At 45.5% G+C, this 22,783-nt stretch overlaps 1 protein-coding gene and 1 long non-coding RNA gene across 15 annotated transcripts in view; one reads left to right on the top strand and one right to left on the bottom strand.

Moving 5' to 3' along the window:
• The window catches only part of LOC141574053 (uncharacterized), a 310,500-nt gene that overhangs the window by 286,994 nt on the left and 723 nt on the right, over nt 1-22,783 (top strand). For 4 of the 5 annotated variants that reach the window (XR_012500636.1, XR_012500635.1, XR_012500638.1 and 1 more), the window contains 4 exons: nt 15,311-15,455; nt 17,110-17,241; nt 19,188-19,398; nt 20,353-20,398. This is a non-coding gene — a long non-coding RNA (uncharacterized LOC141574053). Of the gene's footprint in view, nt 1-15,310; nt 15,456-17,109; nt 17,242-19,187; nt 19,399-20,352; nt 20,581-22,783 lie in introns of all 5 variants that reach the window. The other variant, XR_012500637.1, reaches the window with a different exon arrangement.
• The window catches only part of PTPRT (protein tyrosine phosphatase receptor type T), a 944,743-nt gene continuing 934,230 nt past the window's right edge, over nt 12,271-22,783 (bottom strand). For 4 of the 10 annotated variants that reach the window (XM_074347294.1, XM_074347295.1, XM_074347293.1 and 1 more), the window contains 2 exons: nt 19,244-19,379; nt 12,271-18,514 (listed from right to left, as the gene is read on the bottom strand). In XM_074347294.1, the coding sequence (XP_074203395.1) occupies nt 18,461-18,514; nt 19,244-19,379 (190 nt within the window). In that variant the 3' untranslated portion in view covers nt 12,271-18,460. The other 6 variants (XR_012500631.1, XR_012500632.1, XR_012500630.1 and 3 more) reach the window with 4 other exon arrangements.

Below are 22,783 nucleotides of genomic sequence, written 5' to 3' on the forward strand. Positions count from 1 at the left end.
AAGGAAAATTCTACACCCAGCTTCTTCTTTTGCATAGAATCTGCTGGAGTTACTAGTAGAACAGAGCATAAATCCAGGGGCAAGCTTTACCCACCATTCCCGTCCACAGGTCAGTATGTGAAAGCTAGTCCTCTTCTGCTTGCTTCTGCCTTCAAGTGGGATGTTCTCAACCAGATAAAGCAATTTCTTTTCCTTGATTTTAATCTATGGGCCCTCATGGTTGCCTGGAGAAGTGAGAACGCTGGTAGTAGTAAGATGGACCAAAGCCTTTCTAATTTCTCCCTAGGAGGGGTTGGGAATTAGGGATCCTTAGAGGCCACAGACAGCCAGCCTGACTTGATCAGTAATGTTTTGATTATTTTACTAGGAGGATATATTTATGTATTAGTTGTGTGATTAAAAAAATTAAGCAAAGAAATGATTGAACACTTTAGGTGTCAGACTGTACCGCATAGAATAAAATGCATTGAATCAAACTGTCCCCAAAGACAGCAAACACTCTGCTCTGAGGCTTGTAAGAGAGTTTCCTCTCTCATTTTCTCTTGCTTTTGTTCCGTGGAGACTTGATAATATCAAACCAGTTTTATTCAGGTTGTATCTTAATGGATGTAAAACTTGCCTTCCCAATATCAAGTGTGACAAGAAACTCCAAGGAACTGATCAGATTGTATTCCTGCTGTTGGTGCCACATACTTTTAATTATTGTAGCTCATTTCAAAGTTTTTTGGTTATTCTTGTATGTAATTTTTTTTCAGATAAGCTTTAAAATGATTTTTTCAAGTTACTTACTAAAAGGCGAATACGGATTTTGATTCAAGTGGAATTACCTTCTTTGACTGTTGCTGGAATTGGCACTTTAGCTATAGTTACTCTGACCACCTGCGGCACCTCTTTGTTTATTCTCATCTCCGTTTGGGTCCTGAGACAGAGTTCTGTAGTTCTCTTTATGTGGGTCCTGCACGCTTCTTAAGTTTATTCTTAGGTTTATACTTTATGCTGCTATTGTGAATACAATCTTTCTCTCTCATTATGTTCTCTAACATATAATTGATGCTGTATTAATGATAAATTAATTCATTAGTTTATTCTCTATGAATATGGAAACCATTTATTTTACATACTTACAACCTATACCTCTACTGAATATCCTTTTTATAACATTTTCTATTTACAATATAGTTGACATACAATATTATGTTTGTTCCAGGTGGACTGCACAGTGATTTGACATTTGCATACATTATGAAGTAATCATCATGATAAGTCTAGTAAACATCTGTCCCCATACAAAGTTATTACAACATTATTGACCACATTCCTTATGCTGCATATTACGTCCCCGTGCCTTATTTATTTTATAACTGGATGTTTGTACCTCCTCTTTTTTTTTTTTGAAGTTTTTGAAAATGGATTTATTGCTCATCAGTAAACGACAAATAAATATATGAAAACTCCGCTTTAATCTGTATCTCCTAATCCTATTTCACTATTTTGCCCATCCCTCTCCCAGACTCTCCTCTGGAAACCACCTGTTTTCTGTATCTATGAGTCTCTTTGGTTTTGTTTTGTTCGTTTTGTTTTTCAGATTTCACACGTGAGATCATTTGATATTTGTCTTTGTCTAGCTTATTTCAGTTAGTGTAACACCCTCTAGATCAATCCATGTTGTTGCAGATGTCAAAATTTCTCTTTTGTGTGTGGCTGGGTAATAACCCATTGTGTGTATACATATATATGTTCTATTGTGTGCATATGTGTGTACCATATCTTTCTTTTTTATTGATGCATAGTTAATTTACAATTTTGTGTTAGTTTCAGGTGTACAGCAAAGTGATTCAGTTACATATATATTCTTTTTCAGATTCTTTTGGTTATTACAAGATACTGAATATAGTTCCTTGTGCTATACAGTGGGTCCTTGTTGTTTATCTATTTTATATATAGGAGTGTGTATCTGTTAATCCTAAACTCCTAATTTATCCTTCCCTCCCTTTTTCCCTTTGGTAACAGTAAGTTTGTTTTCTATGTCTGTGAGTCTGTTTCTGTTTTGTAAGTAAATTTGCTTATACCATTCTTTTTAGATTCCTCATATAAATGATATTTTCTGAAATTTGTCTTTCTGTGTCTGACTTACTTCACTTAGTATGATCATTTCTAAGTTCATCCATGTTGCTACAAATAGCATTATTTCATTTTTTATGGCTGAGTAGTATTTCATTGTGTGTGTGTGTGTGTGTGTGTGTGTGTGTGTGTGTATAGATCTATACACCACATCTTCTTAATCCATTAATCTGTTGATGAACATTTAGGTTGCTTGCTTCCATGTCTTGGCTATTGTAAATAATGCTGCTGTGAACATTGCGGTGCATGTATCTTTTCAAATTAGAGTTTTTGTCTTTTCTGGGTATATGCTCAGGAGTGGAATTGCTGGATCATATGGTAACTCTATTTTTAGCTTTTTAAGGAACCTCTTTACTGTTCTCCATATGATTGTACCAATTTACATTCCTACCAACAGTGTAGGAGGGTTCCCTTATCTCCACACTCTCTCCAGCATTTATTATTTGTAAACTTTTTGATGATGGCCATTCTGACCAGTGTGAGATGATACCTCATTGTAATTTTGATTTGTATTTCTCTCATAATTAGCGATGTTGAGCATCTTTTCATGTGCCTGTTGGTCATTTGTATGTTTTCTTTGGAGAAATGTCTATTTAGGTCTTCTGCCGATTTTTAATAGGGTTGTTTGTTTTTTAATATTGAGCTATATGAATTGTTTGTATATTTTGGAAATTAAGCCCTGGTGAGTTGTATCATTTGTGAATATTTTCTCCCACTCCATAGGTTGTCTTTTCATTTGTTATGGTTTCCTTTGCTGAGTAGAAGCTTGTAAGTTTGATTAGGTCCCATTTGTTGATTTTTGCTTCTATTCTTTTGCCTTGGGAGACTGACCTAAGAAGACATTGCTGCAGTTTATGTCAGAGAATGTTTTGCCTGTGTTCTCTTCTAGGAGGTTTATGGTGTCATGCCTTACCTATAAGTCTTTAAGGCATTTTGAGTTTATTTTTGTGTATGGTGTGAGGAGTGTTCTAACTTCATTGATTTACATGTGGCCGTCCAGCTTTCCCAGCACCACTTGCTGAAGAGGCTGTCTTTTCTCCATTGTATATTTTTGCCTCCTTTGGCAAAGATTGATTGACCATAGGTGTGTGTGTTTATTTCTGCACTGTCTGTTCTGTTCCATTGGTCCGTATGTCTGTTTCTGTGCCAATACCATGCTGCTTTGATTACTGTAGCTTTGTATTATTGTCTGAAGTCTGGGAGGATTATGCTTTTGTTCTTTTTCCTCAGGATTGGTTTGGCAATTCTGGGTCTTTTGTGGTTACATATAAATTTTAGGATTATTTGTTCTAGTTCTGTAAAAAAAAAAAATGTCATGGGTAATTTGATAAAGATCACATTAAATCTGTAGATTGCTTTAGGGAATATGGCCATTTTAATAATATTTAATTCTTCCAATCCAAGAACATGGGCTATCTTTCCACTTCTTTGGAAGGACAATAATCAGTTCACATCATGGTGTGTAGCCCTATTTGTAGAATGCTACACCCAATTGGCAAGTTGTACTGGATGCAGTTTTGCAAAGAAATGAAAATAATTTGTTGTACTTTGTATTCAATTCTGTATAGATTATAAAATTATTTTGATTAAATACTATGCAGTAAAAAAGAATTACATTTGTCTCTAATCCATTTTGAGTTTATTTTTATATATGAGGAGAAGTAGTCCAGTTTCATTCTATTGCATGTTGCTGTCCAGTTTTCCTGACAGCAGTTATTGAAGAGGATGTCTTTTCCCTATTGTCTGTTCTTGCTTCCTTTGTCATAGATATATTGACTGTATAAGCAAGGGTTTATTTCTATTCCATTGACCTATGTGTCTGTTTTTGTGTCAATATCATAGTATTTCAGTGCAGTGGTAGTATAGTTTTAAATCAGGAGTGCAATGTTCCCGCTTTATTACTCTTTCTAATTTTAGGACTATTTGTTCCTATTGCAATTGGCATTTTGATAGGGATTACAATTGAGTCTGTAGATTGCCTTGGGTAGTATGGTTGTTTAACAATATTAATTCTTTCACTCCTTAGCTTTTCCATTTGTTTAATTGTCTTCAGTTTCTTTCATCAGTGTCTTATGGTTGTCAGAGTACAAATCTTTTACCTCCTTGATTAGATTTATTCCTAGGTATTTTATTCTTCTTGATGCTATTATAAATGGGACTGTTTTCTTAATTTCTCTTTCTGATAGTTTGTTATTAGTGTGTAGATTTCTATGTATTAATATTGTATCCTGCATCTTTACTGAATTCATTTATTAACTATATGTTTTTGGTGGTGTCTTTAGGGTTTTCTCTATATAGTACATGTCTGCAAACAATGACAGTTTTACTTGTTCCTTTTCATTTTGAATGTGTTTTATTTCTTTTTCTTCTCTAATTGCTGTGGCTAGAGGAGCTTCCAATACTATGTTGAATAAAAGTAGCGAGAGTGGACATGCTTGTTTTGTTCCTGATCTTAGAGAAAATGCTTTCACCTTTTCACTATTGGGTATGATGTTGGCTGTGGATTTATCATAAATGGTCTTTATTATGTTGAAGTATATTCCCCATATACCTACTTTGTTGAGAGTTTTTCAAAATCATAAATGGATGTTGAATTTTGTCAAGACATTTTCCTGCATCTGTTGCAATGATCATCTGATTTTTTTCCTTTAATTTGTTAATGTGGTGTGTTGTATCTATTTATTTGCAGATATTGACCAACCCTTGCATCTCTGGGATAAATCTTACCTGATCATGGTGTGAGTCTTTTAATGTATTATTGAATTTGGTTTGCTAATATTTTGTTGAGGATTTTTGCATTTATGTTCATCTTTTTTGGTGGCATCTTTGGTATTGGTATCAGGATGATGCAGGCCTTCAGAATGAGTTCTGAAGCACTCTTCAGTTTTTTTTGGAGTAGTTTGAGAAGGATGGGTATTAATTCTTCTTTAAATAATGTTTGGTAGAATTCACCTGTGAAGCTGTGTCCTAGACTTGTTTGTTGGGAGTTTTGTTTTTTTTTTTACTGATTCTGTTTTGTTACTGGTAATTAGTCTGTTCATATTTTCTATTTCTCCCTAATTTATTCTTGGAATATTGTACATTTCTAGGAATTTATCCATTTCTTCTAGGTTGTTTACTTTGTTGGTGTATAATTGTGGTAGTCTCTTATGATTCTTTTAATTATAATATGTGGACCTTTTGGGGTTCACCTTATTTGGGACTCTCTCTGCTTCCTAGAAATGGGTGTGTGTGTCCTTCCTCAGGTTAGGGAATGTTTCTGCAATTATTTCTTCAAATGAGTTCTCTGCCGCCTTTTTTCCCTCTTCTTCTGGGGCACCTATAATGTGAATGTTAGTACGTTTGATGTTGTCTTGGAGGTCTCCAAGCTATTCTCCATTATTTTAATTTTTTTTCCTGTCTTTCTGTTCAGCTTGGGTCATTTCTACCACTTTGTCTTCCAGATTATTTATCCATTCCTTGGTATCATCAAATTTACTGTTGATTCCTTCTAGTGTATTTTTTATTTTAGTTATTGTCTCCTTTGTTTTGTTCTTTATATTTTATAACTTTTTGTTGAAATTTTCTTTGTTTATCCATTCTTTCCTGAGTTTTGTGAACTTGTTTATAATCATTATTTTGAAACTTAATTGGGTAGATTGTTTATCTCTTCTTCATTTAGTTTTCTGTAATTTTGTCTTAATTTTGCCTAATTCTCTGTGTCTGTTTCTATATATTTGGCATGTCAGTTATGTTTCCTGATCTTGGAGAAGTGGCCTTATGTAGGAGATGTCCCATGGGGTCCAGTAGCACACCCCCTTATTGTCGCCAGAGCTGTATGCTCTAGGGGTGCCTCTTGTGTGGGCTGCATGGTCCTTCTGTTGTGGTGGGGCTGACTACTGTGGGGCTCTGGTAGGTGGGGCTGGCCTCCCATCCCGGTGACTAAGAGGTCCTGCTTTGTGCAGTGGTTGTGGGCCTGCCAGAGGGTGAGGTAGACTTCCTGTGCAGTTGGGTGTGCAGCTGAGGGGTTCCCAGGGCTGGTGCTGACTCACTGTTGGGCAGAGCTAGGTCCCCATGTGGCTGGGTGCACTGCCCTGGGGGTGCAGGGCTAGTGCTGGCCTGTTGGTGGGCAGGTAAGTCCCTGGTGATGGTAATAGTCTGGAAGGAGGATTCCAATATCGTGCTTGCAAATGCTGGTGTCATCATGGTAGAACGAGCTGCCAAAAATGGCTGCTGCCGGTGTCTCTGTTTCCAGGGGCAGTCCCAGTTGCCTCCTATCTGACAGTCTCCCTAAGAACAAGTGGGTCTGACCCAGACTCCACTCAAACTACTGCCTCTGTGCTGGGACTCAGAGTGTGGAATTCTGTGCACGTCCTTTAAGAGTGGAGTCTCTGTTTCCTATAGCCCTCCAGCTCTCCCAGATGGAAGCCCTGCTGGACTTCAAAGCCAGGTGTTCTGGGAGCTCGTATTCCTGGTGCAGGACCCTGGGGCAGGGAAGCCTGATGTGTGGGACCCAGACCCCTCACTCTCTGGGGAGGACTTCTGCAACTGTGATATTTCTCCCATTTTGGGATTGCCAGTCTGGGGGGTGTGGGTCCTGACTATGTTGCCCTTTTGCCCCTCCTACACTTTTTGTTGTGATTCCTTCTTTATATCTTTAGTTGTGGAAAATCTTTTCTGCTAGTCTTCAGGTTGTTCTCATAGATCGTTGCTCTGTAAGTAATTGTGACTTGGTGTGCCCATGGGAGGAGGTGAGTTCAGGGTCTTTCTACTTTTCCATCTTGGCCCTACCTCTGTCCTAGTTCCTAATCATATATAATTGATTGTGATAATTTTGAGTCATCATTCAAAGTAATTGTGGCCATTTAAAAACATGTATGCACATTCTTTGACACTCCTTTTATAGGGAATGAGTGTATGTCTTCTTCTTTTGAATCAGGGGTGATCTCAGTGAATTCTTTACACTAATGGAATCCAACAGAAACGATGCTTTGTAAGTTAAAAGGCCAGGTCGGGTCACTCAGTTTCCACCAGAATCTAGTGAGATACTCTGGGTGAAGGCAGTGTAATGAGTTTGATTACCCTGAGACAGCCGTGTTGGAGAGGTAGCATGTAGACACCTTAGTTGATAGGTGACCTTCCAGCCAACATACAGCATCAACAGCAGCCAAGTTCATGAACCATCTAGGACATTCAGCCCAGTCAAGGCTGAAAGATGACTGCAGCCCTAGTTGACATCTGGCCATGATTACCCTAAGTAAGAACTGGCCAGATGTCTCCTCCCTGAATTTCTGACCCACAAAATCATGAACAAAAGAAAAATAGTTGTTTGGGGTTAATTTGTTACACAGCAGTGGTAACCATAACAGCAGTCTGTTTTTTTTTTCCCCTTGCCTAATTGCGTTAGTTGCATTGGCATTAGCCAAAAATATTAAAATAATAGCAACGATGAGGGCATTCATGACTTCAGTGGAAATACACTTAATTTTTCTCTATTATTTAAAACTTTGGCTATTTATATTAGGCATTCTGTAGTAATACAGAACTCCAAACACTCAGTAGCTAAGTACCACAAAGTTATGTAGGTCCCAGTAACTCCCAGGAGCAACTGTCCTCCACGTGGTGATTCAGTGATCCAGGCTGGGGGCTCCCCCAGCCTGTGGCTGCACCATCTGGAGTCAAGGATCTCCTTGATGGATGAGGCAGGGGAAGAAAATGCTGTAGAGTCTCTCACCAGCAGTTAAGTACTTTGGCATAGAATTGATACACATCATTTCTCCTCCAGCTTATTGTCCAGGACGTGTCACACAACCCCACTCATGTCAAGGAGGGCAGGAAGGGGTCATCTTCCTTTACCCTGGATGGAATGGAGAAGTAGGTATGGGTGAATTCTGGTAATGCCTGCTGTTCACGATTTTAACTTTATGCTAACAGAGTACCCTATGATTACTAGCTTACTGAGACTATTAATATTTAATCAGAAATTGATGTTACATTTTGTCAGAATGCTTTTTCAGTATTTAAGGTGACTACGTGCCTTTCTCCTTTTACCTATTGACTTCCTAATATTTAACTATCTTTGACTTCCTTAGACATGGTATATTATTTTTTAAAAAGCAGCTAAATGTCATACTTAATATTTAGTAAAGTATTTGCGTTTATAAATATGACTGGTCTAGAAGTTTTAGAAGTATGTGTGTGCACGGGTGTGTGTTCTTTCAGATTTGGTATCTGTGCTATTGTAGCTTCATAATATCCGTCGTATGAATTGTACGTGTTCCCTCATTTGCATTGTTCTGGAATAGCACATACAGTGTAAGAATTATTTTTTTGTTTGGAAGTTTGATCAAGTTAAATCATCAGAGTATCTGGTTTTGTATCTTTTAGGGAAGAAATAACTGACAATATTTCTCAGATAACCGGTCTACTCAGGTTTTCTGTTTCTTGAGCCAATTTTGGTAATGTTCATGCATTTCCAAAATCATCCAGTTGATCAAGATTTTACAATTTAGCAGCCAGAGTTCTTTATAATATCCTTTTATAATGCTGTATAATTTCCTCATTCGCTATTCTGTCCTTTTCCTTTTTCCTAACTTTGTTTGGTTGGATACAACAACAAAAAGTTCCTGGAGTCAGTTACATCTAGTGTTTTTCTGTGTTTGTATTCGCTGTAAAACGCGTTCCTTTTCCTACCAGGGACGTGGTTTCATAGGCAGGCACTTTTTCCCATTCCTCAAAGCACACACCCCTGCTTTGAACCCTTGCATCTTTTCGTGTGTCTGGTGTTCTCCTGTGTGCTCATCCTCCTTCTGAGGGGAGTTCTGAGTTTGCTCGGAGCTGGGAGCCGCCGGAGCGCCCGGTGGAGGGAGGAAGAGGGAAGGAGAGGAAGTGAGATTTGCTGTTACTTGCTCTGCCAGTTCAAAAATCCCACCGCCTCTGAGGGCGGGTGCTCTCAGCACAGGGCGCTTCAGCAGCCCCGGACAGGCTTGTACCTACCTTTAGCCTGGAACACCCTCTCCCCGGTCTTTTCTGGACACGTTTTTCCCCGTGAGGAGCGAGCTGTCTCCACGGTTAGTCAGGAGCCAGGTCCGGCCAAGGGCAGGCCGAGGGGGAGAGAGTGCGGCTCCTGGCGTTGCTGGCGTGGGTCCCCGGTCCAGATGCTCCCCATTCCCCCCGCCAGCTGCCCCCTGCTGTGCTCGCGCTCACGAGAGGGCGCCTGTGCGGCCACTTGCGGTCCTTCTTACCGTTGGGCAGGCTGACCATTTTCAGCAAAAATATGAGATGGCAGAACTCCTGTTCCTAAATCTGAGTAGAAAATTATCACATCACATCGCATCGGATGAGCCTAGGACGTGTGTAAAGCCTGTTCCATATGAATCGTTTTACACCGAGTTCACGTTTGTCCTTGGATCACGAGCTGGCGGCTCTCTGTGTGGGGGCAGGGCCCCACCTCAGACCAGCAGCGGGAGGGCGGAGTGTTGTGGGCCCAGCTTAAGTCCAGGCTCACAGCTAGCGTCCTGCTGAACTGCAAAGCCCGATACAGAGTTTCCTATGGAAGTATGACTCCAGGAAGCAGTGAGGTTGGTGGGTGTCAATCAGAGGAGGGAGGGAGAGGTAATATAAGGCTGTGTTACCATGTTGGCTATTCCTACAGTAGTCGGGTTGCTTGTTCTGGGGCCATTTGAAAAGTTACATAAAATATAGCTCAAAACTGCCTTCAGAAGAAATAAAGGAGGGAGCATTTGTATACAGGGTCCAGTCTCCGACTGGTCCAAGGTGAACTCTTCCGCATTTCTGGGTGGCACACAGATGAGTGCTAAGTGGGTTCCTGTGGGCATCTCAGAAGACAGCATCCGAAACTGTGGGGCTGGAAACAAGAGGTGCACAGCCTGTCTGAGGGGCGCTCTCCCCTGGGCTGCCCCAACGTGAAACCTGCAGACCTGCTTGGAAACGTCACCACAGCCACGCAGGAGATAAGAGGGGAGGTTGAGAATATTCGAGGCGATGCAGTAGGCATCTGCGGTACCTGGTCTTGTACGTATACAGCTGGCAGTGTGCTGCGCGCTCTCCCTGTCTCTCTCTGGGGTGCTCTGAGCAGATGGGAGCATGGAAGCTAAAATCCTTAAGCATGCATCTCTACAAGTTTCTCCCTGCCGTTCTCCCGCCCATCAAGTTTTCTCTTAATGTCATTTCATCTCCCAGGAGAGAGAAATGGACGATTGACCAGTTTTCTGAGTGAGTGCAGACCACCTGGAGAGGTGAACCACTTCATCTTCTTTGGGGCTTCTTTGTATCTTCTAGGAGGCAAGACGTGATGCAGCATCAGCCGCTGATTACGATTCTCATTTAGTTCCTTGTGGCTTGTCATCAGAGTCACTCCTCCCAGAGTCACTCAGTGGCTTGGTGGCCAAGTTACCAGCACTCACTGTGTATTTGTAGTATTTATGTATGTTTATATATACACAGAAAGGTCTGGAATGGCATAAAAATAGTAACAAATCTCTTCGAGAAGTGGTGACTTTTATGTTATGCCTTAAACAACTTTGTATTGAGTTCTTTCAAGTGGAGTATATGCTTTTATAATAACTCTTTAAAAGGCATTTCCATTTGGGGGGAAACGATGCACCCCAGAGTATTTTTGTTATTAGGAGATAATGTGAGATTCTTTTCCCTCATTCTGATTTTATTTTCCCAGTAACAACTCTTAAACATTTGTGGCAAAAGGATAAATATAGCAGGCAGAATAAACGAGATTAGCATGACCAAGGACAAAGGGACAAGGATTACTAGCTGGCTGGCCACTGGCTCTCCCTCTCAGGAGCCAAGCTGGGAAGCGCACATTCCCCAGCTCTGTGGCTTGCCAGGGGTCTGGGGGATACTACATACAGGCCCCTTAGGTGGAAGCACCATAGCAGGGTTTCTAAGCCTCTAATGAGAGCAAAGTGAACTTGGGCTCTGGCCCCATGGCTCGTGCCTCCCACTCATACTCGTATCTGGATGTGTACAAAGAACTCGGAAAACCAGGCAATTCCAAGGAGTTGATTCCAGCTCTTTTGTCTGCTCAGCTGGGGAGTGGAGAGGGTGTGCATGATGTGCGTCAGAGATTGGCAGCCTCACACTCTAGTTTGGGAACTGGTTTGCCTCCTTGTCCCCTATCTATCCCTTTCTAAGAGCATTCAGAATAGTGCTTGCCTAACTTTAGCATGCATGACAGTCACCAGGGGCACTTGTTAAGCATACAGGTTCCTGGGACGCATCCTGGACCTCCTGAATCAGATTCTGCATGCTTTGAAGTTTCTCAGGTCAACTGATGTAGGTGATCTGTGGACCACACACTCTGAGATGACAGGGTTAAAGTCTGCATCTGGCACCAACAATTTGGTACCTAATCTCAGCATCTATTGGAACATTGAGAAGTGAGGTCTTTGTCAAGAGGTGAGGCATATTTCCCTGCCTCTTGATTCTGAGTCTGCCATGCAACCAGCTGTCCAATGGGACGTTACAGGCATGACTCAAAGCAACTTATGTGATCACACTTTCTCTCTCACGTTTCTGCTATCACCAGAAATGGATGCTTAGGTGAGCTTGCTGCCCAGGGGGAGGGGAAGAGACTCATGGAGCGCAGGTGCACCAGCCAAGGTGTCCCAGGCAAGCCTGGCCCGGACCCGAGCCCTTAGCTGATACCTGAGTGGGCCTGCTGAGATTAGCTCAGCTCAGCCTAGATCAGTCAAGCCCCAGCTGACCACCATGAAAGATTGTTGTTTCAGGTTACTGAGTTTTGGGTGGTATGTTACACAGCAGTAGCTAACTGACACATCTGGGTAGCTTGTTAATGTGCAGCTCCTGAAATTGTGATTCTGTAGGGAATTAAAAGTGTATCTGTTTAACAAACTTCCTGAATGATTCTGACTTTCTCTGTGGACCACACTTGAGAAAAGCTGTTTTAGATCCATCCCTTTTACTGGTGTAATAGGCAATCATGGGAAATCCCTTCATGTTTATGAACCTCCACTATTCTCATCTGCAAAATGGGGGTAACACATTTCCTGCATAACAGATGTGAGGATTAAATGAACATAAATCTAGTCCATAAAAGGTTTTTCTCCTTCTGCTTCAACTTATTTCCACCTCACCCCATTCCAACCTCAGGAAGACACCAGTGCGAATATCTTAGGAAAACATGAATCTCAGGGTCACAGCTTTATTGTATAGATTTTCAACACAGCCATATTACAAACATTGTCAGGGAACATTTACAAGAATAAATAAGATGGACTTGCAGGTGTAAAAAGATTACACTTCACTGTAATGTACAGTCAAAAAATATATCTGATATTCATTGACCTGACATTATTTACCTTCTGCTTTTTTAAGCTAGAATTGGAAAGGAAAAGGAAAAAAAAGAACATTGACAGCACAGTGCTGGCTTTTTTCAAAAGTTGATTTATTTTGTTTTCTCTTCTCATACGTGCTTTATCTGTCAAACACCCAGACTGTACAAGTGCAGGCCGTTGGGATTCACGGAGGAGGCTGCAGTGTGGAGACCCAGGTCTCATGCAGTGTCATATGCCCAGTGGGTATGAAAGTGTCAGTCTCCCTGGAGCTGATGCGAACCCACGTTGGCCCTTGTAGGGCTATGATGTGTCCAGTAGCCAAGGCAATGGTAGAAGCCCTGACTCTCTGCCTTACATTGGCTGGTAAGAAGTGGGGTGAAAAGAAATGCTAGGAAAGTGCTTTTGAGTCTGATTGACAATATAGGTTAGCCTGGAGTAGCCTGAGCTAGTTCAGGATCTACCTGGCAATGAAATGGACGCACTGGGGATGATGATAATCACATGTCAGCTGAGTCGCTGTGCTTTTGCTTTTGCAAACTGCCCCAGCAGGCCTCGAGTCGGGAGGGAAGGTCGAATTCACCTCTAGAGCTAATGTGTATTGTCAGCAAAACCCTGTTCTGGGTCCTACTTGGACCTTTACTGATTCTGGCTGTCACTGCTGGCCTTGGTGGCCAGTGGGTCTAAATTAGGACTGGTCTCGTCAGAGATCTTGGTGGGCGTTGGCTCTGTGGCAGAGCAGCTGCTCTCTCTGTGCTGTTTGGTGATAACCAGCCTGGATGAGCCCTGGGTGTGTGGCTGGAGCAGCATCTTGGCTTGCGTAGCGGGGAGGCAGCAGGAAAGTGGGGGCTTCAGCCTGCACAAAACAAGCACATCCTGCTTGGCTTTGTGCTCTTGGGGAATGAAGGAGTTCAGACACGGCCCCAGCTCTAACATCTCACCCACCTGGGGCAAAGCTCACCCATCAGAGCAGCGCTCCTTCTTCCCTTCAAAGACACGTGGCTTCTGCTGGACAGCGGCTGAGGTGGGCAGCTCATCTTCTCTGGCAGATAGCAAGGTCTTCCTCACAGCTATCACGTTTCACCCACTACTCGCAGTTCCGCTCACAGGAGTGACCTGGGACCAGCAAACTGTGCTTGAATTTATCTGATGAGATGCAGGCCGATGGAGGGTACGGGCACTAGTGTTCTGCCTGAGCCTTCAGAAGTCTGATCTGACTTGGAATGTCACCACTTTGCCCTCTAAGCCTCCAGACTTCCCTGGAGGCGTTGGCCCAAGGAACACCTTACAGCAGGAATCCTCCATGGGAGAGACGGGCAGGTGGGCACTGAGAGTTTGTTGGAACAATTACATAGGAGGTCCACTGATTTGTGTTCACAAGCCCAAAGGCCCTAAATATGTGTACTTCATACTTGGCCCAGTAGTCCATACGCATCCTTGGTTCTGAGTATCCCTCTTGGGTCCTAACTTCCTGGCTTTGCCTTCCTGTTTTCCTACCCAAAGCTCTCCAGGTCTCCCTACTCCCCCCTTGTGGCTGGGACTCCTCTTTTCACATCTTTTCCCATTAATTGGTTGGCCCAGCATGCTACAGGCAAGAAATGGCTCTGCTGGATTAGAACTGAAGACTGAGTCCTTTCCACCACAACCCCATGTCTCGCCAGGGCATGAACTGTGCTGTGGCAACCCGCGCTTCCGGTGGCACCCCGTCCAGGGCCTTGCGTGTTGTAAGAACCCAGTGGGTATGTGTGGTTGAGGGGGCTTCCAGCCCCAGGCCCCTCGTGTGAAGTGTGTCCGCAGATCTGCCCCTGTGATTGCATCTTGGACAAAGGGCACCGCTTTCTAGAAGGCCCAGCATTTGGGAATCTGCTGAGTAAGGGTGTGTTCATCTTCTGACCTTTCCCTTTAGGGTTTTATGGGCTCAGCCTTCGTCACTCCAGGTGGGCATGTCCTTGTAATTCTAGTAGATGTCAATGGGTTTTTTTCCAGTATCCAACTGAAGGAGACTTGGATTGAAATTAACCCATGAACAGTGAGGTCAGGGTACTCCACACCAAAGGATCTGCCTAGGGGAATGTGAGCTGGACTTGAGCCTGACCCTGGAATTGGCCTCAGGAGGAAGCAGCTTGGCCAGGCCCTGTGCCTCTCAGGCAGGGATGTAATTCCCTAGGGTCCATCACAGTGAGTTGGGATTAAAACCACGTGTATATACTCATATTAAAATCAATCTAAATGTGAGTAGAAGGCAAATATTATGGGATTTGTTAAACATGGAACTGAAGGAATTCTAAGCTTATCATTGTCTGCTTTGGGCTTTCAAGATCCATTGGGTTATCTGTTTCACTCTAGTCTCCGCTGTTACGGGTAGCCCCCCCATGGGAAAATCTGAGACGCAATGGTGGAAAAACATTGCTTCTGAAGTCAGAAGAACCAATTCAAATCCTGGCTCCCTCATTCACTAGCTGTGGTGGAACTGTGGGCAAATGATCTCTCCCCCGCTGAACCTCAGTCTCCTCATCTGTAAAATGGTAACAATTACAAGCACTTCTTAGGAATGTTGAAAGAGTTCAGTGAGCTCTCAAGTCTCCAGCACAGTCTATTGGTTCCACGTGAAAGCTGACATCTGACAGGCCACTGCTTGGGTGACATCTGAGAAGAGGTGGTAAAAGCAAGGTACTCCCTTCTGTTCCCACAAAGGGAGGCCTGCTGTGCTCACCTGGAAGCGCAGAGGCGCCCTGGCCCTGGGATCTTCACACCCGATAGGGTGAGAGGACCCTGTTAGATACAGCAAGGGTGTATCCTGAGGCTCTGTAGGCTGGACAGGCATCTGGGCGGGGACAGTTCCTGGCCTTTCATTAATTCCTTGCATCTTCTCCAAACAGGGTCCATGTCTAGGAGGTAAGAACCATGAGGCTCTGCGCTAAGTGAGGGCACGCTCTTTGGCACCCCCGGGATGAGAGGCCAGCCCGTGTGGAGACTCAGCATTGATGCGCTTTGCTCCTGCGTCGTGAAAGGCGAGCCCGCGCGGTAAGGGCGGAGCAGTGGGAGAGGCCCTGGGGGCGGGGGGGGGGGGGTGGTGTTTGCTCAGGGGGTTTCCTGGGGACGGGATCAAGTCCAGATTCCCAGATGCCCCACCTCATCCGAGCCCTGCCACATGCGTGCCCTGTGGGCTCTCAGGGAGGCATGTCCATCAGAAGCAGCCTCAGTTTCTTCCTGCGTACACTGGCCTAAGACCGTTCACTGCCCTGCCACCTTTGTCGCGTTGTGAGGAACAGGGCGGGATGAGCTGGGGGAACCATCGCTGGCCCTTGTTGGGTTGCCCACCGTGGCCTGAGCTCTCACAGGTTTCCTTCTCCCTGCAGTCACCTTTCAGATCCCTGCCGTTTGAGATGCTAGGAGCCACTGCCATCTTATCTGGGAGCTATTTCACCCCTTTCTGAGCAGAATAAATCCTAGGGTTTGTTTGTGTTAGATGGTGCCCACCCCCCGTCCCCCCTTTCTGTGTGGATGAGCCAAGATCTGAGAAGAGGCACCTAGCACGCTGCCTTGCTGGGCACAGGCTCCTTGGGGGCTGGGCGCGGGTGGGGCCAGCAGCACCGGTGGGGGCGGGGGCCCGGAAACCCTGGGAAGGGCCTGTGGAAAAAGAACAGGTTCGTCGTGGGCTCCTTTGCCTGCCTTTGCTTTGAGATGCTTTGAGTCCTCCCTTGATCAAGTCTGGGGTCCCCGGACGTCCAGGCAGCTCCAGAGCCCGTGCCGATGGGAGCGGCTTCTGCGGCTCCCCTCACGGGCCCAGAGGCCGGGCTCAGCCTCCCAGCTCTGGGGTGGAGCAGGGACCCTGAGTTCCTCACAGATGCTGCGTCTCCTGACCCACTGCCTGTTTTGTTCCAGTGACAAAATGATGAGCAGACAGACAAACAGCGGTGGTATGAAAAAGTGTACGCTTAAGGGAATGTTTTCACAGTGTCTGATGGAAGAAAGAGGCAGCCTCTCTGGCCCCAGAGGGACCCTTCTCCAGCACTGAGCTGAGCACGTCACTCGGGGGCTCCGCGGGCTCCTTGTTGCCTGCAGGGGCCACGTGGGCACAGCTCTCGTCCCCCGACCCTGCCCCAGCTCCGCCCGCTCTGCTCCCACCCAGCAGGGCTTTTCACACCTCTTTGCCTTCACACATGCTGATCCTTTGGCCTGAACTTCCTCTTCTTCCTTTTTCTACCCAGTAGAATGGATGGCACCTCCTCTAGAAAGCCCTAGGCAGACGCTTGCTCTGAGGCTCAGTAACACGTGTATTCAGTTTCCCACAGTGTCCGTAAGCTCCGGAGGGAGACCGCTGTGCGTTACTGAATCTGCTCCTCCTGTCCTGTCTGGGGCCAGACCAGCCCCCAAGATGGCGCTTCCTAGCTCCCAGGCCACCTGGGGCTGCCAGGTACTGTACCTGAGCCCCAGCCAGAGACTCGGGTATAGCGAGTGTCCCTGGCGGGCAGACCTCAGAGCCTGAAGGCACAGGGAGTTGTTCTCACTGGCGAAAAACTTAGATGGGACTAGCTTTCCTGGGGAGCCGGAATGAGCTACTAAAATATATCTGAAATTCTGAGCTTCCCAGAAAAACTGGCATCAGAAAGAATTAAATTTCCATTTGTGGAGTTCTCATCTCAGAATTTTCTGGCCTTATTTTCCCTCCATAAAGTAATTGCTTGGCTGAGAAAGGATGAAGAAAACAGTACAAGTCAGTCTCAGTGTATCATCTGCCTTCTTGGAAACCAGAATTTCATCACTGAGGAAGATGACTCTGTGTCCTCAGCTGTAAAGATGACAACAGGTAAAAAGCCCTCTCATGGGTTGGGGGGCTTCTAAGAACACACCAAGCTTGGCATACAGTGGATGCTGAGCAAATGTTGGCTCCAACATGGGTCAATGACTGACCCCTACCTTGGGCAAGATTCTAGATCCCCAGGCTTGATCCCTGTGGCCTATTTTAAACCAAAGTGTAACCGGGTCCTTGGTGACCTGAGAGCGCAGCTGGGTTTCTCTAGGAAGTTCAGATTTGGAGATCCTGGGTTATACACGATGTTGGTTCTCTATCTGCCCCAAAGGGACCGTCCTCAGACTAACCCATCTCTCCCTTGCTTGATGGCTGTGCTGTCCCTGGGTGGGACCTTTTAAGGACACTGGCAGGAGAGAGAACAGGCCCTAGAGGTTTTCCTTAGAGCTATGCCAAACGTCCCTCCCTACCTTCTTTTGCTATGAGACTGATTTTTACACCCTTCAAAAGAAAGTGGCTTTTCACATACACTTCGGAAAATCGTCAAATCTCGTTCATCCCTCCCGGAGGAGCCACCACCTCAGACACTCAGGGTCAGGTAGTCCTTTTTCACAAAAATGCAAAGAAAACCTTAATCAGAGCGTGCCGGGGCTGGCCAGTGAGCGATGGAAGGTCAAGGCCCAGGCTGGGGGAGGGGTCAGGAGGGGTGGTGGGCCAAGCCCCATGCAGGTTAGATGCGAGGATGGGGCCTCTGCTGTGGTCTCGGAAGCATCCTAGGTCCCAGTGATCCAGATGGCAAGTGCCCGGGGCCAGAGGTCCCTGAAGGAGAGTGCAGGGGACAGCAGAGCGGTGATCCCCAGAGCCTGATCATCTATATCCAGGACCGCGTGGCAGAGAGCACACCTCCCTCCCGACGGAAGCTGGCCGCTCCCCGCAGCCGCACAGTGGGCTTGCCGCGAGACTCACAAACTTGAAAGGAGCAAGAGGTCTGGAAACCGAAAAATCCAAGGCCCTGCTGTGGGTGCACTTCCGCATGGCTGGGGCGGGGTTGGTATGGAAAAGAAGCCTGGGCCTTTCAGGTCAGCATCCCCCCACAGCAACTGGAGATGCCTCAGGAGGAGCAGAGCCCACCGTGGATTGCGGGACCACCAGTCTTCTCCCTGGAGTGGGGCAGGGTGCCGTCTCTTCACCCCTGAGCCCAGTCGCTGCCATTCACAGAAAAGGGGGCTCGGCTGCAGCAGCTTCTGGACTCCGGCAGGTTCCCCAATCCGTCGGGCTAAAAGGAGCTTAAATATTCCAGTGCCACCTCATATACAAACTTATACTGTTCCTGAGTGGAGGAGCAGCACAGGGGGAGAAGACAAGAGATGGAAAGGAAAGGGAAGAACGCCTTTAGTCTACAGATACCGGATACAGAGAAAATCTTAGCTACAGCTGTACTAACAGTCAGCTTAAAATTGTCCACAGATTCTGATTCAGTCAATCCAGACTGGGGCTCAGGAGCCCACGTTCCCCCAACGCTCCCACGTGACGCTGCTGCTGGGCCGAGGACCAGACTTCGGCTAGGCCCTCCCTTTGCGTAAGACCACTCAAAAGGCGGGTTTAAAGACTTGTTCGAGTTCCCCCTGTAGGGCGGTCTCCATCACTGCACCAGGTCTGAACGCCGGGGGCTGGGCCTGCCGGGTCTCTTCCCGCCCCTTTCTGCACGGTGTCCTAGCCCAGTGCTGTACACGGTGAAAGTCATCATGAATTAATTAGAATAGGATTGGGCTGAACTGAGAGCATAATTCACATTCTACTAATCCAGCTTCCCTTCCCCTCAGCCAGAATTAGTGATACTTGCCTATGGAATGGGAAGAAAGCAAAACATAGTAGGGTGTGCCAAGATTAACATTAGGAATGCTCTGCAGAAGAGAAGCTGGTGAGGCTGGAAGGGGGAGGACCGTGGGGGCTGGAGAAGCAGCCTGGGCCGAGGGTTCTGACTGTGATGCTGTTTCCTTCAGGTTGAGGGGACCCTGGGCAGCCCTGGCTACTGGAGCACAGGGCTTGGGACACTCACCAGGGTCTCCACCATGTTGGACTTGTTGTTGCGGAGTGTCTTCACGATGTGGAACACGTCAATGATGTTTTGCTGCTGGATCATCTCACACACGCTGCAGATGGCACAGAAGGTCCCGCTGCGGCCTCCCCCGTTCCTGAGCACGGAGGGAAGAGGTGAGGCAGATTCCCGGGTCCCCCTCAGGCACCCACTAATCCCACTGTGGGGAGTGGCTCCTCTGGCAAAGGCCAGGTAAGGCAGCGGTGGAAGCCTCAGCTGAGCTGTGAGTAATGGGTTGAGTCCCATTTGTGCTGTGAACCTGTTTTGACCTTGGGCAAGTCACCTCCTGTGTCTGAGCCCTAGGCTCTTAGTTGGTACAAGGAAGGGGATGGCCTCTGAGCGTTTACTTACCTTGAGGTTTCCTTGGTTCTATGAACATGTGACAGTCAGCCAGCCACAGACAGTGACCCAAACCCTCAGGGTAGAGATAGAGTGCCTTTGTGTGTGTGGTGCCTGCATCCTTGTCCGAAAGGATGCTCTGGATTCACCTACACATCCAGTGAAGACAATGGAAGGTTGTATGTGATGCTCTTCCTAGTCCTTCCCGTCCCCCAAGGACAACAGTAGATTATTAATAATAATCTGTTAGCCTAGGTTTTGGGTGGGGCTGGGCTGGGTCTGAGATGCTGACTCCTGAAAGGATCCGTTTCTATTTATAGACCCTGGTTTAGGCAAGACCCCACTGATGTGGAAAATAGAGGGCCCTCTGTCACTCCTCCTTCCTGATGCCCCATAAGTCATCTTCATGGAGACACCCCTCCAACTCTTTACAGAAAGTCTCTTTAGGAATCTGCCAGATTTGGAACTCCTGGGCGTGTTGCCAAGAGCAACTAATGATCTCCTGTGATGGTCTGTGTCTAAAGAACATCTGGACAGAAACTAAGCCCCTCAGTCAATCGCCCAGATGTTTTTATCCACAGGACACCCAGCGACCAGATGTTTCAAGTACAGACAGTTGCCCACTGTTCACTGGCCAGTGCCTGCGTTTTCATGTCTGTTTTGGTGTCTCTGTCCTCCAAGGATGCCAAGGTCCCTGCTCATAGAAGGACACTTCTGTGCTTTTTCCTTAGGTTCAAATTGCTGGTCACCTTGGTGATGGAAGACACGGATAAAAAGGTACTCCTGCAAAAAAGCAGGCTAAAAAATATTTAAGTGGGAAAGAGTAGGAAGGGACCCCTACCGCCTCCCCCACAACACACAGAAGGAGGGTTCAGGATTTTCTGAAGCAAAAAAGCAGAGTCTAAGCGGAAGAGGTGAGTGGACACAGGCATCTCAGAGCTTCGTGGACTGAGACCCAGGTGAGTAGGGTGCCCCTGACTGCAGGAGGGAATGGCGGGGAGCAGGGTTAGTTGGCAGGAAGCCAGTTGCCAATTTCTGGGCGATGGGCAGAGACAGCTTAGCTTGGCTGACGTCACCCACTGGTCTGACACGTCACATCTTCCTGGACTCCAGTCTGATTTCATCCTTTGGGAAAAGGAAGGGGCTTGCTCTAGGTGGTGGCCCTTAAGGGTGTGTTTAACCTCCCTTAAGCTCTCTGATTCTCCTGACTTGTGTGCACCACCTATTTGAAAGAGGGAACAATGAGCTAGTTTTGAAAAGACTGAACTCAATTCTGGGGTCGGTAAGATGTTATTGCTGCCTCCACCTGCTCCAGAAATACTAATTCAACTTCCTTTAACACAACATTTTTTACAGAATGAGACCCTCTCCCTCACTTCTCCCCAAATTATTTTAAGCTCTAAGAAGCCAAGTGGATGATTATGAATCATAGCTTTGTGGCTGCAGATTTGTGCCGTGACATTGAGGATCTCTATCTTAGGGCCTTAAGTTGATGTAATTCAGCATACCCACTGGACAGATAATTAAGTGATTTTCCTGAGGTGGCACAGCTTAGCAGCCACAGCCCTTTAAGGGTCCTGAACTCCACCCTGCAGAACAACATCTGACCAGGCATCCCTGTGCCCTGGCAGTACCCCTCAGAAGGCAGGAGATAGAAGCTCCAGTTCATCCCAGTAATGGAAGTATAATTAATTTAAAATGTCTGACATGACATGAATGACATGAAGATGCTCAATATTGCTAATAATCAGAGAAGTACAGCTCAACATCACTAATTATTAGAGAAATCAAAATTACAATGAGGTATCACCTCACACCAGTCAGACTGGCCATCATTCAAAAGTCCACAAATGATAAATGCTGGAGAGGGTGTGGAGAAAAGGGAACCCTCCTACACTGTTGGTGGGAATGTAATTTGGTGCAGCCATTATGGAGAGTCCTTAAAAAAAATAAAAATAGACTTACCATATAATTCGTCAAGCCTACTCCTGAGCATATACCTGGAGGGAACTCTAATTTGAAAAGACACATGTACCCCAGTGTTCACAGCAGCACTATTTACAATAGCCAAGACATGGAAGCAACCTAAGTGTCCAGTGACAGATGACTGAATAAAGATTTTTTGTATATATACAATGAAATACTACTTAGCCATAAAAAGGAATGAAATAATGCCATTTGCAGCAACATGGAGGGACCTAGAGATCACCATACTAAGTGAAGTAAGTCAAAGATCATATGATATCACTTCTGTGGAATGATACAAATGAACTTATTTACAAAACAGAAATAGACTCAGACACAGAAAACAAACTCACGGTTACCAAAGAGGAAAGCAGGGTGAGGTGGGGGGATAAATTAGGAGTTTGGAATTAGCAGATACAAACTATATATAAAGTGGATACACAACAAGGTCCTAATGTATAGCCTAGGGAACTACTTTCACTAGCTTGTAATAACCTATAATGAGAAATAATGTATAACTGAATCACTATGCTGTACATCAGAAACTAACAGCATTGTAAATCAAATAAACTCAAATCCAGAACACGAGCTGTCCCAGTCCTGGGAGAGCCCCAGGGTCTGAGCCAAGTCTTTTTTTTTTTTTTTTTTTTGAGTAGAGCCTATGGCCCTGTCAGTGTCAACAGGCCAGGCTGAATGACCCCCCTCCCAGAGCAGTTTCTTTCAAGGACTTTTGTGGGTACCTGGGGCGGCAGTGAAGAGGCAGTCTCTGAAAGCAAAGGGATCCTCAGAGCACTGAGCAAATGATAAAGACATTGCTTCAACCTGAACAGACATGTTTCCAAAGAAGACTTATAGATGGCCACCAGGCATACAAAAAGATGCTCAACATCGTTAATCATCAGAGAAACACAAGTTAAAACCACAATCAGATATCACCTCACACCTGTCAGAATGGCTACCATCAAAAAACACAAATAACAAATGTTAGTGAGGATGTGGAGAAAAGGGAACCCTTGTACGCTGCTGGTGGGAATGTAAATTGGTGCAGCCACTGTGGAAAACAGTGTGGAGGTTTCTTAAAAAACTAAAAATAGAACTACCATATAATCCAGCAATTCCACCCCTGGGTGTATACTAAAAAACATTTCAAATTAGTGTTTTTAAAGATACATGCACCCCAATGATCATAACAGCATT

This window comes from Camelus bactrianus, chromosome 19 (genome assembly GCF_048773025.1).
Source record: "Camelus bactrianus isolate YW-2024 breed Bactrian camel chromosome 19, ASM4877302v1, whole genome shotgun sequence".
Lineage (NCBI taxonomy): Eukaryota > Metazoa > Chordata > Mammalia > Artiodactyla > Camelidae > Camelus > Camelus bactrianus.